The sequence below is a fragment of the Notechis scutatus genome, chromosome 1 (genome assembly GCF_049901735.1).
Source record: "Notechis scutatus isolate UNSWTSFEM ecotype Mainland chromosome 1, rNotScu1.2, whole genome shotgun sequence".
Lineage (NCBI taxonomy): Eukaryota > Metazoa > Chordata > Lepidosauria > Squamata > Elapidae > Notechis > Notechis scutatus.
This window is the reverse complement of record NC_142009.1, coordinates 242,496,873-242,513,913: the sequence shown is the minus strand read 5'-3', so window position 1 is coordinate 242,513,913 and position 17,041 is coordinate 242,496,873. Positions and strand designations below refer to the sequence as shown.

General features: G+C 40.9%; 1 protein-coding gene across 4 annotated transcripts in view; it reads left to right on the top strand.

The window, feature by feature from the left end:
• Positions 1 to 3,885: 3,885 nt before the first annotated feature.
• Positions 3,886 to 17,041, top strand: part of KCNC1 (potassium voltage-gated channel subfamily C member 1) — a 171,586-nt gene continuing 158,430 nt past the window's right edge. For 3 of the 4 annotated variants that reach the window (XM_087951199.1, XM_087951181.1, XM_087951205.1), the window contains exon 1: positions 3,886 to 6,642. In XM_087951199.1, the coding sequence (XP_087807325.1) occupies positions 6,073 to 6,642 (570 nt within the window). In that variant the 5' untranslated portion in view covers positions 3,886 to 6,072. The remainder of the gene's footprint in view (positions 6,643 to 17,041) is intronic. The other variant, XM_026668146.2, reaches the window with a different exon arrangement.

The following is a 17,041-nucleotide window of genomic DNA, read 5'->3' as shown; positions in this document are numbered from 1 at the left end:
AAAAGCAATTTGACTTCCAAGCAAAGTGCTTGATCCACAGTTTTGGTGGAATGATAATTTCTTCAATTAAATCAGAAAGGCAAGTCTTTGCAGGATTCTCACAGCTGTCCTTAGAAAAGATGGATCTAATCAGGTCCAAACTCAAAAAAGAGAGCCAAAGCTCAACCCAAATGCATAATTTTCACAGGCAAGCTCATGACAATGGTTAAACAAAATAAAGGGGGAAAGGCAAGGCGAAAAAGAGAGGCACAGGTGAGTCAACAGACCAACAATGCAAGTTGACATTAGCATTTCTGAATGAAGATGTGTATGTTCTGTGAACAATTACAGTATGTTTAGGTTAGTTAGGCCTCCTCTAACTTGGTGCCCCACCCTCCCCATAATCCCCCATCTGGCATGAGAAGAACCTATCGCAGATTGGATCTTAAATGGGTCCTTAGCAACCAATCAGCTTTCCTATCATTCTGCATTGTCTTTCACCTCATAATTAAATATTGAAAGCATGAACAAGGTATAATCTATGCCCACAGAGAGACCCCCCCCAATAAGAATCTATGAAAGCCTACTGGCAACCAGTGTATCTCCCATATATTTGCTATATTCTATTGAAGAGGTTTTTGCAGAGAGAAGGCAAACAGTTGCATTTTGTGACATAGGACTTCAAAGGTGCAATCACGAGTATCATTTCCTTAGAAATTAACAATCAGAGATTCATTGGAATCTGATTCCTGATGAATACCAGTGAAATGCTAACACTTTGCTGTTGAAGAGAGAGAAAAAGAAACCACAGGGATCTATAAAAAAGATGGTGAGACTCTGGCAAGAGTACAGAAAAGAGCAACAAAGATGACCAGTGGGCTGGAGACTAAGACATACAAAGAATGTCGTGCAGGAATTGGGTATGTGAGGTCTAATGAAAAGAAGGACTAGGGGTGATATGATAATAGTGTTCCAGTATTTGAGGGGTTGTCATAAAGATGAAGAGGGCAAACTATCTACCAAAGCATCAGAAGGCAAGACAAGAACCAATGGATGGAAACTAATCAAGGAGAGAAGCAACCTAGAACTAAGGAGGCATTTCCTAATGGTGACAAACAATCAACCAGTGAAATGTCTTGCCTTCAGAAATTGTGAGAGACCTATCACGGGAAGTTTTAAAGAAGAGACTGGACAACCGCTTGTCTTGGTATAGACTCTCCTGCTTGTGCAGGGAGTTAGATTAGATGATCCCCCAAGGTCCCTTTCAACTCTATGTCCTATGAATACCAGTCAATCATTCTTTCTTACTAGGATAGAGGAATATTTGGTATTTTCTGATCATATTTCATATTACCTAATATTTATCTCCCTGAAAAAAAATCCAATAGGTAGATTCACATTATTAGAATAATCAAAATGGGACCAAACCATGGAGACCAAAAAAGGCTATAACAGAATATTTTTAATCTATTCTATCATATATACGTATGGAAGGTCCAAGGATTCTAATCCTGGGATGGATGGATTCTTTTTACTGTTTTTCTTTGCTACAACTCAGTTAGACATCATACCTTTTGTTTGTAAGAACATCCAGATGATTGATGATGTTAACAATGTATAGTTAATGGTTCCAAACCACAGAGAATTAAACTGTGCTTCCATTAAGCAGGTAAACATGAACATGAATACTGGAATATGATACTCCTCAACTAAGTAATTGGCTATATAGCAAACTGCACATACCTTAAAGCTACATGAGAATATTTCAAGAGGATATTTTAAACTGATACTTAAAATGGCAAGTATGGATAATATGGTCGACTGCATTAAAAGCAATAGAAATGTAGAGCACATTTTTCCAGTATCTTTTTCATTGAGTATACAGAGAAAGCGGAAAGGAAGTAAGATGGGAGCAACAGATTGTTTTTTCCATTTATAACAAGCCTTTCTATATTGTTATTAAGACAATTTTCTATCCAGCAAGCTACAACTTCTAAGATTCCACAGCTCTAAGCCATAGTCACTCATCATTGATGTGAAAGACTATCAAATGTATTTTGTAAATATAAGTGCCTTTTGTCACTTGAATCTGTCTTATCTGTCTCAACAGGACTATTTTAAAAATAGTTTTGAGTTTGACAATTTCTTACATATTCCTTCTACAGTACTGTAATCAGACTGCATGCAACACCTATGGCCTAACATTACGCTATACTTCCCTGGTTTATTTGGAAAAGAGTTGCATCAAGAGAAACTTATGATCAATATTTGTTTCTCCCTGAATTACTCAGCACTTAACAATGTACGTTTTTAGGTAAGATTTATTTGACAGAAGTCACTGGTTTTGATGACATCTAGTTGGACTATGAAAATACATTTTGCTCAGTTTTTTATTTCCAAGAAAAAGTTCTCATCAGAGGTCAAAGTAAAAGTGATAAAACCAATGCCACGTAGTATTTGTTTTTATACCAACCTAGATAAGAATTCTAACTCTCCTCTAATCTGTTACTCTCCACAAGCTCTAGTCTTCTACTCTCATTTTCTCTTTATGGTGGAACTGCAATTTGATACATATGGAAGGGAATTAAAAACTAGAAATTTGACACGTATGTAAGAAGCATGCCTTATGTGCTTTACATTGAGAACACTACATTAAAACTCAGAAATCTCACTATGGTTAAATTTATTATACAACTTTCCTAACATCAGTATATCAAGAAGTTTGGGTATAGTTATTCATATCCAATGCAGTGTCAGAACAGCTGACTTAATATATTTCAGTCAATAAGACCAGCAAAGCAGTTTGAGGACAAATCACAAGTCATTGTTTCTAAACAACCCTAAATATGCAAGACGAGTCGGAGGACTCCTGGCCCAATGTAAAGGATAAGGATAGGATGGAGGAGGTGTGAGCTGTTGTTTTTTCTTCAGTAGCTTTCTGAGGAGAGTCAGGGCCTTCCTGTAGCAGAGTTGCCTTCTCTTAAATTGACACATACAAAATGCTAAGTATCAATATAAGGATTTGAAAATGTGGTGGGCACTAGCATTCCCAGATAAAAGAGATGGTACACTTGTATGTCATAGGCTTTCTGGAACATTAGGATTATAGAAATATTTGCAAGCCAAAAGCCTGAATTAAAAACTGGTATCACCTCAATTTCTATTACCCATGCAAGGCAATAGGGAAAAAAAGTAATAATTATAGAATGAAATTGAGGTGTTTGAATCAAAGCCTTCAGCTTCACGTCATGCTGCATGTGAACTCATAAATTCTGGATTTTGTCTAGAAGAATGGGCTTTTGACAAAATACTATAACTCTGGATTTTCTGTTTCCATTGGACACTATGTTAGAAGAGCTCATATATATATATTGAATAGGGGGGGAAGCAGGACTTAGGTAGAAACTAGGTGGTGCCTCAGGAAATCTAGTTTTTCTCAGTAAAGCAAATCTAACTTCAAGCTGGAGCTCATAAGCAGATGGATTTCTTCCCTGAAATCCTCTTTAATTTGTAGTTTTATATTCCTAACTGTTGGATGGTACTGTAGCAAATACCTGCTTTTTTAATCAAATCAAGAGCCATTTAGGTCATTTTTCTCTCTACTTCTGCTGAGAAATAACTCATGCCAGGAAGAATTTATTTCCTTTTTACTTGAATACCCCAACCGATGGGATGGTGGATGGATATTAGGGGAGACATACATTTTTTTTCTGGGGGGAAGGGGAAAGTTATGTGTTTATAATGTCAGATGTTGCTATCTTTGGCAAGAATGTGAGTAGAAAGGTTGCTTCTTCCCTGCAGTTGTCTCAGCTTGTTCTGTTACAGTGACAGCTGAATTGAATCCTTCTATTAGACCTTCAGACCTCAGATGCCCCTGGTCAGTTCCTCACTGGTAATTTATAGCACCTTCCAGCATCATCCAACCATCTTGTGGCTGATATATCCATTATGAAGACAGGGTGTTGTTGTTTTTTATCACCACAGTGATGTTCAGGTTGATGATAGAAGATGCCATAAATCACTGGTGAAGAGGAAATGACCTGGGTGTCTCAAGTGCAATGCAACAGGAAACCTAGACTTTAATCCCTTTCCCACTTAGGTAGTTCCCACCAGCATCTGAGGCTGGCAAAAGGACACGGTAGAAATACAGAATCTCTCTGATGCTGGTCCCTCCTTCTTCAGTATTAGGTTAGCACATTCCAAGGCACGGTTTAGGAATGTTTCAGAAGGTCTTCCCAAACGCTGAAGGCCTTCCATCGGAAACTCTCATACAATAAACCCGGCTGAACCGAGAACATAGCCAGAAGGAGTCAGGTCCTCTCCAGCTGCGTGACCGACGATGTGGTTCCCGCCTCTCGGCGCGTCCTGTGGAAAGAAACTAGGAGGCTTGCACGGCGCGCTGCGCACGCCCTCCCAGTCCGCCGCGATCTCTTTCTTTCCTTCGATCGCTCCTTTTCCAGGTGAATTCCGTTCCGCATCCTCCCGCCAGGGATCTGCCTCTCCCGGTGCTGCATTAGGACCCAGAGAGAACTGCTCTATTCCTGGCCCAGTGCGCCTGCGCCAAGTGTCCAGAGACCGAACTAGCTGGATTAGCGGCAAGAACGACGGCGGCGGCGGCAGAGGCGGCACCAGCACCAGCACCAGCACCAGCACCAAGCAGCGTGTTCTCTGGCACGGAGCCTTCAAGCACCACCTGCCAGATCTTTCGGGCAGCGGGCGCGTGGGAGGGGAGAACAGAGGGAGAGCGAGGGCAAGACGCGCCGATCTTCGGTCCCTTCGCAGCACAACCCACCTGCGGCTTCCAAGCCTTGCTCCACCTGCTTGAATCGCCGGCTCCATCCAGCCTGTTGTGAAGGAGAGAGAAATCGCCTTGATTTATTCCGGCCACCCAGTCCCCGCATCTCGTTCCACCTCCTACTTCAAGGCAGAAAGAAGCCAGCCAAGTCCATTCTCTCTCTCTCTTTCTCTCTCTCCTCGAGAAGCGCTTCCTTGGCGAAGGAATCGAGCGCTGTCCGTTCAGCACCACGCAACCGTAAACCCCGGCCAGCCCGTGCCTTGCGCTTTCTTTGATCAATCCCAGGAGGGGCCCTCAAGGCGAGAGCTGCAGGCGCGAGGGCCGCTTTTTGGGGGGCTGCTGCGAAGTGTGAGCCCGCATCAGTAGGGAAGGCGCCAAAGAAGACACCCAAGTGGGAAGGCGGATTTCGTGATCTTTTCTTTCTTTCAGCGGAGGGATTATTAGATACATCTTCTCTCCTCCCCCGCCCGCCCCAATATTAGTTGTTGCTTCATCAACCGCCATCAACCTTTTTCTTTTTCTTTTTTTTTTCCCCCAGAGCCTTTGAATTTCACGTGCTTGTTGAATTTCTGTCCTGGGGAGAAAAAATCGACACCACGATTCGGATTGCTTATGTGTTGAGCTCTTCTGAAGAGCTGCTTTTTTTTTTTTTTTTGCGCCTGCCCCTGCCTCTAGGACTGGGGTATAGAAGGATTTTGTTCAGCGACTTCAGGAGATTTGGTCTGCTGAGCATTTGGTATCTTCCTCCTCCTTGCACTGTGTTAATTTGTGTGTTTGTGGTGGGTGTATGTGTGGGCTGTGTCGGTAAAACCCTATTCCACTGCCCTCAGTGTCTTGTTGCAGGCCCCTGTCACCACCCTGTGCATCTTCTTTGCAGGTCAGCAGTGTGGCACTGGAGGTATTAATTGCCACAGCTCAGCAAGGAAGCAATTCCTCACTCACAACCATACTTACCTCCCTAACCAAACACCCCTCACAATCTCTGTTCTTGGAAGGAGCCTTTCATCAGCATATTCTATTTATAGGCACCTGAATCTTAACATTAACATGCTACTCTAAGAGCATGTTGATTTCCCAATAAAGAAGTTGCATCTGCCATCATTAACTTTCACTGGTACTCTTGATTTTGCATCACTTGCTGTGAAAGATATAAGTGGCCAAGAACAGTGGGCGTCTCTTGCCTACATGTCTAAGGTACCAAGTTAGTTACTGATTGCAGATGAGTAGCTACCCCGTATGAGCTTGCTGTGTGTTGTGCTTGCTTGGATGATTCCACGACATGCCTAATAAGAGACGAGATGGGCCAGGGCGATGAAAGTGATCGTATTGTGATTAATGTGGGAGGGACTAGGCACCAGACTTACCGCAGCACCTTACGTACCTTGCCTGGCACCCGGCTGGCCTGGATCGCTGAGCCAGATGCCCACAGTCACTTTGACTATGATCCTCGTGCAGATGAATTCTTCTTTGATCGGCACCCAGGTGTCTTCGCCCACATCCTGAACTATTACCGGACAGGTAAGCTGCATTGCCCAGCAGATGTGTGTGGACCTCTGTATGAGGAGGAGCTAGCCTTCTGGGGCATTGATGAAACAGATGTGGAGCCTTGCTGCTGGATGACCTATCGGCAGCATCGTGATGCTGAAGAGGCCCTGGACAGTTTTGGTGGAGCACCTCTGGATAGCAGTGCTGATGATGGAGATGCAGATGGCACAGGAGACTCAGGTGACGGTGAAGAGGAGCTGGAGATGACTAAACGTCTGGCCCTGAGTGATTCCCCAGATGGAAGGCCTGGGGGCTTTTGGAAGAGGTGGCATCCTCGGATCTGGGCACTCTTCGAGGATCCCTATTCCTCCAGATATGCAAGGGTAAGCCATACAAGTCAAAACCCAGACTACTTGTTTCCAGGCCCTTTAAGGAGGTTTTTAATTTGGTGTTCTTTAAGCCCTATTTATATTTCATGTCCTGCATGTTTTTGCATATACTGTACTTAAAGACAGATAAGGAACAATAATTGACTCTAAGACAGAACACCATGCAAAGACAGCTCTTTGGAACAATGGCACTTTGCTTTCTTTCTTTTGGTCTATGAGGAGACAAAAACATTCCAACAAGTTAAATTCCCACCAAAAAAAAGAGAGAGAGACACCTCCCAAAACACTTGCAAGTAATTGCCTAGAACATATATTGTGTCTGGATTCCTCTTTAACTTTCATTCCATTCTTTTCCCTGATGAAGAGAAAATCATTACTAAAGCTTCTTAGTGGAAAACCTGTGCCTTAAAGTTTTTTTTCCTCAGTGAACTGCTATGGCACTTTTATATGATTTCCAAGAAAAATGGCAGACACAATACTCCAGACTTAGTTTTCTCTATAATAATCACATTTTCATTAGGCTAAAGCAACTTGCATCATGATATGCATGTAAACAATTATTTCACTATGGGGCAAGATGTCTATTCTACCTCCTGCTCACCATCAGTTACGAGCAACAGAAAAGGAATTTTATACCCAGCTTATCACTGGGGTTGTGATCATGTTAGACAAAGGATTGTCAGAATAGATGTATGTGGCGTGAGGAAACATTCTTTTGTGCTAAAATGAGAAAAGATTTTGTTCTCTTTGATGTCATCAAAAGACATACTGACATCACTGGGGGCTGGTTCAATCACATGTAGCTCTTGCTACATGAAATATGGAGAGGACGGAGTAATGGTTGCAGGAAAAATAGGATTAATTTCAGTATCTTTGTGGCTGTATGTGCATATAAAACTACACATAAATGAAAACCCACGTTTATTCTATTCTTAGCATTTCTACATTTTCCTTATGCATTATATGATAGTTTTCCACCCTCCCTCTAGCTGAGGCATGTTTATTGGTGTCTGTCTGTATGTATGTATGCCCATGCAAGCATACAGAGAACTAATTCATTGCTTGATTGAGATTTTCCATCTGGAAGAGAAGGCTGTAAAGCACTTCAAAAGCAATTGTTGATTACCTAAAGATGAACAGAAAATTTGATGGGAGCAACAACATGAATTATTGGGTACATCAAACCATTTTTGTTATTTATTGGAAGCATTTTGCTCAGACAATATCTCAGAATAACTGGTGTGGTGCCAGTTTGGCAAAAGAATAAATGAGATGTTCTGCCTGGAAGTGAGTCCTGAGATGCTTTCTACACTCTCTTGTAGGTGACATTGGCTTTTGTTGTGTAGTCTTCTGAGATTCCCTGTTGAACTTAGTGAGCTTAAACTAGTGAATCTTTAAATAGTAGGGAACAGGAAAAGATTAATTAAATATTTACTGCATCATAAAAGCAAAAAGTGTTATGAAGTAGCAACTTTGGAGTCCTAATCGTCTTTCCCAGGAGAATGTGACGGTATGGAAGCCAAGCTGGGGGCATTTGGAGGTGAATCTTGCTGGCTTTGAGCAAAATTATAGGCATAAATTGGTTTCTGGAAAATCTACCCAATGCCTTGCCTCTCTGGAGCTGCTAAATTACGCATTTGCATCAAGATCAGAGGCCTCCTAACCTTATTTGAAATTGTTTTTGGAAAGATCAAATTCAAGGCATTTGAGGAGAAATTGTAGTTTGTTGCTGAAGCTCATGCTTTGTATGCAGTTAAAATTGTTTCAGATATTCTGGAAGGCCCAGCTAGAGTACAGGTAGTCTTCAACTTATGACCTCAATTGAGCCCCAAATTTATGTTGCTAAGTGAGACAGCTGTTGTGAGTTTTACCCCAGTGAAACATCCTTTCCTGCCCCAGTAGTACAGTGAATCACTGCAATCATTAAGCTAATTACATGGTTGTTAAGTGACTCTGGCTTCCCCAATTGACTTTGCTTGTCAGAAGGTCGGAAATGGGGATCACATGACCTGAGGACACTGCAAGCATCATAAACATGAGTCAGTTGCCAATCGTCTGAACGTTGATCATGCGACCATATGGATCCTGCACCAGTCATACATGTGAAAACTGGTCATAAGCCACTTTTTTCCATTCTGTGGTAACTTTGAACAGTCACTAAATGAACTGTTGTAAGTTGAGGACTACCTGTAGAAGGCAAAGTAGAAAGCATAATCAAGGTTCAAGTCACTAAAGCTTTAAGAGAATCAGTGGAGGAGCTGTGGTCTGTAATATGCATTGTTTTGTGCGTTGCCTGCATCGGTTTTGATAGTACATATTCTGGAATTCTACTTTATATTCCTTTGACACGGTAGGCATGTGGTTTGATTTCTTCTGTTAATAGACCCAAGCTGTGTGTATAGATAGTCCTCATAACATTATTAATATACAAAGTTTCTGAAAAGAAGCATAAATGTCCATGCAGACATTTATGTAGCTCAGTCTGTCCTGTATGTTCACATGCTACCCATTGAAGATATAATAATGGACACGTAACGATACTGTATATCATACAAAGATCAATTAATTATATATATGGATGTATGATATTATAATTTAACAGCACATAGATTAACAAACCTCAACCCACCTAAAATGCCATTAAAAAAGGAAACTCATGTAGATTATTTTTAAAACATAATGCATAGACTAAAGCATTCATTTTGCGAAGAGTCACCCAAAAGTATTAGCAATAATAACAGTACTTATACTTATATAACTCTTCATAGTGCTTTATAGCCCACTCTAGCAGTTTACAATGTCAGCATATTGTCCCCAACAGTCTGGGTCCTCATTTTACCGACCTCGGAAGGATGGAAGGCTGAGTCAACTTTGAGCCAGTCAGGTTCAAACTGCTGGCAGTCGGCAGAATTAGCTTACAATACCACATTCTAACCACTGCACCACCACAATAACCCTTTATTATATTTTTACAATATTTGCACTTCACATGCATTGTAATCATAATTATAATTATATATTTAGCTGTAACCAATTTCCAAATGGCACCCATATGATTGTTCAGATAAAACTCACACCTACAAAGTCTTTAGAGCTAAATGTGTTCTGAAGCTTTTTAGATATGTGCAATGAAGCATCTCTTCTCTGTTTAGAGTTCATGGTACTTCTTAGGCTGTGGAGTTGTCTAAATCCAAGAAAGAAATATTAAAGTACATGAAGCATAGCTGTAGTAGCAATCATCACCATTATGCTCATCTGATATTGAATGAAATGATGCAGCTTCATCCAGGCCAAAAAGAATGAACCTTCATTATACATCTTTCAAGTATGGTCTGCATTATATATTCCTCTAAGGAAAGCAGAATGTTTTGACTTTTCATTATGGTCTTTCTGCAATGGATTCATCAATGGGGGAACCACCTGTCCCACCCCCTCATGTTACATAATAAAAACAAAAGGTTTAAGTTGGAAAACTGCTATACATTTGTGCATACTTGTTCTAGGGGGAGGAAAAAAACAGTTCCTGGTCAATGTAAACTGAGACATTAAGGGATTAATTTAAGGGTTTGAATGTATTACAGATTTAATTTTAAAACCTTACACAATAGATTTCATTTTAATATCAGAGCATGGGTTACTATCTTATGAATAGAACTTTTAGTATTAAATAGATGTGCTAAGACCTAGAAAAACACATTCTACCTTCATCTTTGAAAAAGTCACCTCCTTCTTCCTGATATACAGGACAGCTTTGCTCCTATAGGCTGATTAGGCCCAGTGGTCACGGAATAGTTATTGTTCCTAGAAGTTGATGGAAATTCAAGAAAGGGAGCTGACTTAGGATAATATGGATTAGCTCAGGGCTGTCAAACTTGCGGATCACGGGCTGGATGCATCACGTGCTGGCCATGCCCCCGCCCGGCTTAGCAAAGGGGGGAAAAGTCATAATACATCACATGGCGCTGTTGTGACGATGCAAGTTTGGCACCCCTGAATTAGCTAGTATCTTAAATATTGTAATTGCATCCCTTGGCTTTTTTCTTTGTGGCAAGTTCCCCTTATGCTAAAAATTGAAACATTGGGACCAATGGTTGTAGCAACTGTAAAGTATCTACATTGCTAAGACCAATACCAATAGGCATAATAAGACGCATTCCAGAATCCCCTGCCTCCTTAATTTGATTATCTTCCTTATTCACTCTGTTTGTCCTATCTCCATCATTCTACTTTTTTTCTGGCTTGTGCAAAATCTCTTCCTTCCTTTGACCATTGTCCACAACACCTGACCATCCACATTTGCCTTGGACAGAATAGGCAAACTGGAAATCAGAGGTGGTATTCAGCAGGTTCTGATCAGTTCTGGAGAACTGGTAGCGGAAATTTTGAATTGTTTGGAGAACCGGCAAATATTACCTTTGATTGGCCCAGCCCTCATCTATTCTCTGCCTCCTGAGTCCCAGCTGATTGGCTGGATCTTCTTTTGTTGCCCTGCACAGGAGAACAGAGCTGGAAAGCAGGTTAATGGGAGAAGGATACTGTAAAATCTCCATTCCCACCTAGGGAATGGAGATTTTACACTATCCTTCCCCTGCCAGACCCATCAAGCCATGCCACGCCAACCAAGCCACACCCAGAGAACCGGTAGTAAAAAAAATTGAATCCCCCACTGCTGGAAATCCTGCACTTCCTAGCTAAATTAAACAGATTTCAGATCAATCTTAGCAAAGATGACTGGCTTTGGGTTCTAGGACTCTACCACCCCCTCCCTGGATTCTGAGATTTTTCATCTCTTGTTCTGGGATGAACTACTTCAAGGAGAAATGGTACACAACTTGAGACACCTTCGTGGACTTGCAGCTTCTGTTCAAGGATAGGTGGCTGGTGTGGTCAGGAGGGCTTTCTCACAACTTCACAGAATGGGCCAGATTCACCCTTTCTTGGGCTGGGAGGTGCTGTCCAGGGAAACTCACACTTTTGTCTCCTCCTGAGTGGATTTAATCCAAGGCTGTAACCCCTCGAAGGTAGACTCAGTTAGAAACCAAAATCATGAATGCTAACAGCACTTTTACAAGAAAGAAACAGAATCCTGCAAGTCTGAATGAAGTTCTCCCTCTCCCTCCTTAATCTTGAGAACTAGGAAGGGTACTTGTCTAAGGTGCTTGCTCCGATTACAGTTTTGCCCTGGACTCAGATTTCTTTTATTTTATCATTGTCTCAGTGGTGGCTTTGCCTCCCATTCCTCAAGGGTATTTTTTCTGCCTGTAACAACTGTGCTTTACCTTGGGCTACCCTTGAACAGTTTTCTTAAGCTGCAGCTGGTTCAGAATGTGGAGGCACTGGCAATTATAAGGGCATCTTGGTGTGCTTATATTATAGCTCTGTCCTAGGAGTTGCATTGGCTGCCAGTTTGCTTCTATGTGCAATGCAAGATGCTGACAGTCACCTATACAGTCCTATATGGCATGGGGCTGGTTTATTTGTGGGACCCATCTTCCTGATGGTCTCTACTTATCCCATTTGGTTTGGCAGGAGAGACATGCTACAGGCATTGGTTAAGGAGTATCACCTTTCACGATCCCGAAAATCAGTGCCTACCTGTAGAACACTATATTCCCCAGTATTAGATACCAATAGCACTTAGACTTATATACCACTTTACAGTGCTTTTACAGCCCTCTCTAAGCAGTTTACAGAGTCAGCATGTTGCCCCCAACAATTTGGGTCCTCATTTTACCCACCTCGGAAGGATGGAAGGCTGAGTCAACCTTGAGCCAGTCAGGATGAAACTCCTGGAGTGAGCATTGAGTTTACCTGCTATGCTGCATTTTAACTACTGCGCCACCACATCTCTAGGTGGCCCCGATTCTGCCAGTTTTTCATAAAGTCTAGCATATATTCTCAGACATGGAGGCCAAACTGTTAGTTGGTAAAGTTGGTAAATATTGATGCATGTATTGTGGGTTTTATGTTATTTGTCTGTTTGTTGATATTAAATGCTCTTAGCTGCCCAGAGTTGCCATGGCAAGGTGGATGGCCATATAAATTGAATTAATTAATTGATGAACAAATGACTGAATAAATCCTTCCCTGCTTTGGACTGTTACTTAAGAAGCCTAGAAGGCCATTTTCTTCTATGATATCAGCCCAATAATAATTGGACTTTCTTTTTTTGCTGTTTAGATATGGTCATATACAGTGATAATATTTGTATTAATATTTGTATCCCGTATAATCCCAGGATCAGCTTTTGGAAAACTTTTACATCACAGATGTTTGCACAGTCTGAAGCCACAAGCCTTTGAAAGTTGTTAACCAAATTGCAAGTGATTAAAGGAGAAAAAAAAGCAAACAAATAGATACTTTTTGCTTGGAGTGGTGATTGATTGATAAAATTTATAAAGTTGCTCATCTCGTAAATGTGATTCTGGGCAGGGTACAATGAAAAATGCCAGTAAAAACACATCTTATGTAATAAAAGAGAGTGATAAGGGGAAGACAAGAATGAGCTAGGAAAACATCTTTTCCCCAGTATGGTGGATAGTTAATTAGGTGACTAAGCTATTTAGTCTGCACAATCAACTAATTAAATGGTTACATTAGAAGTATTCTGGAGATGGGACTTCAAATGGTCTAGGAACAGAATTCCTTGCCTGCAGTGCACTCCCTACCCAAATCCAATTCTGAAGAGTAGCTAAAAGATATGCAGCAGAGGAAATCTGGTGGAGGAAGTTGGTTAACCACAAATGGGCAAGGGTAAAGCCAGTGTCCAAATATATAGGAAGAATCTTTTCTCTGTGTGTGTCATTTCTATTTTTCTCTCTTTCTAATACCTTCTCTTTTCTCTTTCTCTCTTCCAAGCAACAGGTTACAGGAAAGTGTAAGAGATCTCAACTGTTTAAGCTAGGCAAGTGGCATGAAATTAAGTGGAAGATTACAAGATTCCAAAAATGCTCACCCTAGATTTTAGGTGGTTGCCTAAGTGAAGGGCAATTTGTATAAAGACAAGGTTGATATGAGTAACCTATTATCTAATAACCTTGTGGAGGAGATGGGCGGCAAATAATCAAATAAAGAAACAAGCCAACCAGAGTGTATATGCTTAACAGAAGGCTAGATGAATCGTTCTAAAAATTCAATACATAAAAATTTCAAATGTGGATGGGTGGAGTTAATTACATAGTTTAATCAATACTCAAGTATGAGAACTATTGTACGGTACTGCAAATAAAATCTTTCCTTAACGAACACCAGCCATAATTAATTCCTAAACAGCAATAACAACACCTCCAACTGCTACCATTCTGGTTCATCATACTATCAATCATTCCTACATTGTTTACATTGTAAACATTTCTGTGAGCATAAAATATCCATTAAAAAAGAATGAGAGAGGTTCTCTCCGTGGGGAAGTAGTGCCACAATGTAGTAAGTTTCCAGTTGGGGCTTCTATTCATATGAGTCAGGTTGAGAAGACTTGAGTTTGGATCTAGGTTGTGTGTTTTTTTAATGTTTCATAATCACATCATGTGTTTAATCTTGCGTAAGTCATCCTCCTCAGTTTATATATGGAATGATGTACATCATAAGATCAAAGCAGTTCAATACTTACATTTTTAGGCATAGGAGATGGCCAGGCTGAGCCTGAAGGAGGGGTCAAATGCATCATAAGCCATGAGTCCCTGTGTGCCCAGAAGTAATTTAAGTTCAGCTCATCTTGAATGCTTTCTTAATTCCTGCTCATTTCCCTTGATCACTAGTAGCTCAGATTTTTGTAGAGTTTAGACTTGCCATAAATCTTTATTCTCATTTGAACTGCCTGAATCTCCTGATTTCCCCAGCGCATAACATCAGGACTACATTCAAAGGTACATCTAATAACATAGCAATATGATAAATACTTATAAATTTCAGTACACTCACGAGGAAGCTATGATTGATTGCCATTTCCTTTTTCCCCACTTTTTTCAGGGGGTGGGGGTGGGGGAGGAAGAAGAGGAAGAATCTTTAAATGGGATAAAAACAGTTACAGTTAAAATGGAAACTTTCTCAGGCTTTGTGTAGAGGAAGGACCCAAAATGGGATTTATAACTCAAAGGCAGGATACGTATTGCCTGCAGACAGTCCTAGATTTAATTCCGACCTCTCAGAATTGTCAGTGGGAAGGACTTCTGCCAAAAACACTGGCAAAGGTTACCCAGATAGCAGACTCCACGGAGTAGATGAATAGTCTGATATGCTACGAGGCAGTACTTTATGTTTTAAATTAATTCAAGCGCTTCACAGAATGAAATAGGAAAATTAAAAGGAACATCCTTGCTGAAGTCCTATTTTATTTACTTGCTTGCTAGACTGAGAAATTGAAAAAAAAAAAGCATACTGAAAGATGACAGTGACAACCTGCTCCAAATTCATGCCAAGAAGTAATGGTGACAGAAGTAGAGCTAAAGTTACTCTACCCTGAACAGGAGAGAAATGGTTTTTCACTGAATTTGCTCTTTTTCTCTGTGTGTGTTTTCAAGTCAGTCTTGACTCCTGGTGACTACCTGGATGAGTTTCTGCTGTTTTCTAGGCAAGATTTCAGAAGTGGCTTTGCTCTCTTGCCTTCTTTGCAGGACTAAGAGAGAGAAACTGGCCCAAGGTCACCCATGGCCCAGGTGGCTTCATGCTCCAGGTGGGACTTAGAACTCCTGGTCTCCTAGTTTCTAGCCTGTGACTTAACCGGCTCTCATAATTGATTACCAGGATATAACTAACTTTCAGATTATATGCAAATAGGAATAACCATCATCTCTAACTCTGAAGATACAAAAATGAAAGTCATTTAATGCAGGGGTCCCCAACCACCGGTCCGCGGACCGGTACCGGTCTGTGGAACAAATCCTACCGGGCCGCTGGTTTGCTGGCCGCCATCTTGTTTGATGAAAAGTGCTTCCGGTGAGCTTTTCTGGGTAAAAAGCTCACCGGAAGCACTTTTTCATCAAAACAAGATGGCGGCGCCCAGCTGATGCCGGTACCGGGCCGCGGCATAAAAAAGGTTGGGGACCACTGATTTAATGCACACACACACATACATTCCGATATGCATAGACATTCCATCAACAAATTCCTACCCTAGTATAAGCGATTGTGGTAGGTATATTATATAAAATAATGGCACATCTCACTATACAGAACGCAATTTTATCCATATATTTGTGAAGAAAAAACAATAGCACAATAAATAAAAGAATGTGTGATTTTTAAAAATTTGTTAAGTCCTGATGATACTAATGAAAATGGTAGTACTCTGCAAAGCAGCTTGAATTGTGATGTTTAATACTTGACGGTAATTATTTAAAATGTGATAATTTGGAATAAAGATACTATGAATAGCAATAGCAATAGCGCTTATATATCCCTTCACAGTGCTTTACAGATCTCTTTAAGTGGTTTACAGAGTCAGCCTATTGCCCCCAACAATCTGGGTCCTCATTTTACCGACCTCGGAAGGATGGAAGTCTGAGTCAAACTTGAGCCTGGTGAGAATGGAACTGCCAAACTGCTGGCAGCTGGCTGTCAGCAGAAGTAGCCTGCAGTACTGCATTCTAACCACTGCGCCATCACGGCTCTTAGATTAAAGAATTTTTAGGAAAGAAAACTTGATCTTTGAACTTTGCGATATAATATCATTTTATAATATAATAATAAACATGTATAAACCACTGCAAAATATATATTCACAGGCCAAAGCTTTAGAGTGAGACCTCCATTGCAGAATCAGCCCTATAAATTGGAGGAGGGGCTTTAGATGCATTGCGTCCTGTTTCAAATGCAAGCAGTAGGAAAGTAATAGTGCATCCGAAGGCAGCAACCTAGTTTAGCGAGTTCAGACCACAATGTATGGCAGAGCTGGGAGTTATCTCTGCTGTTCTCCAACATCTTCCACAGGAGATATTTACCTCACTTGGCCAGTATGGTATAACAGCTAAGTTTTTTATTTGGGACAGGAGAAACACTGGTTCAAGTTTCTACTCAACAATAGTATTGGTTACTAACCTGGTAACTTTGGACCAGACACTTTGTTTTTCCAGGTATAACATCAGGAATACCTTAATATTCCCAGCAAGAATCAGAACAATGGTAGGATTGATCCTATAGGACTGGTACTAAGAGTAGGACTGAACTCTAATTTGTTCCTCCCTCCCTCCCTCCCTCTTTCTTACACATGCACACACACTTCCTTCCGCATTCTCATATTCACAGATTTTCCATGCTTCCATTTACCCTCTCTCTATATCTCAGAACATGGGTCTGGAAAGATTTAAAACATCCCCCTTTAACAAGAAGAATGAATAAACATGAATTATGGTATCACTGAAATATGCCTTTTTGGATCTCTTTTGGATCATTGAGG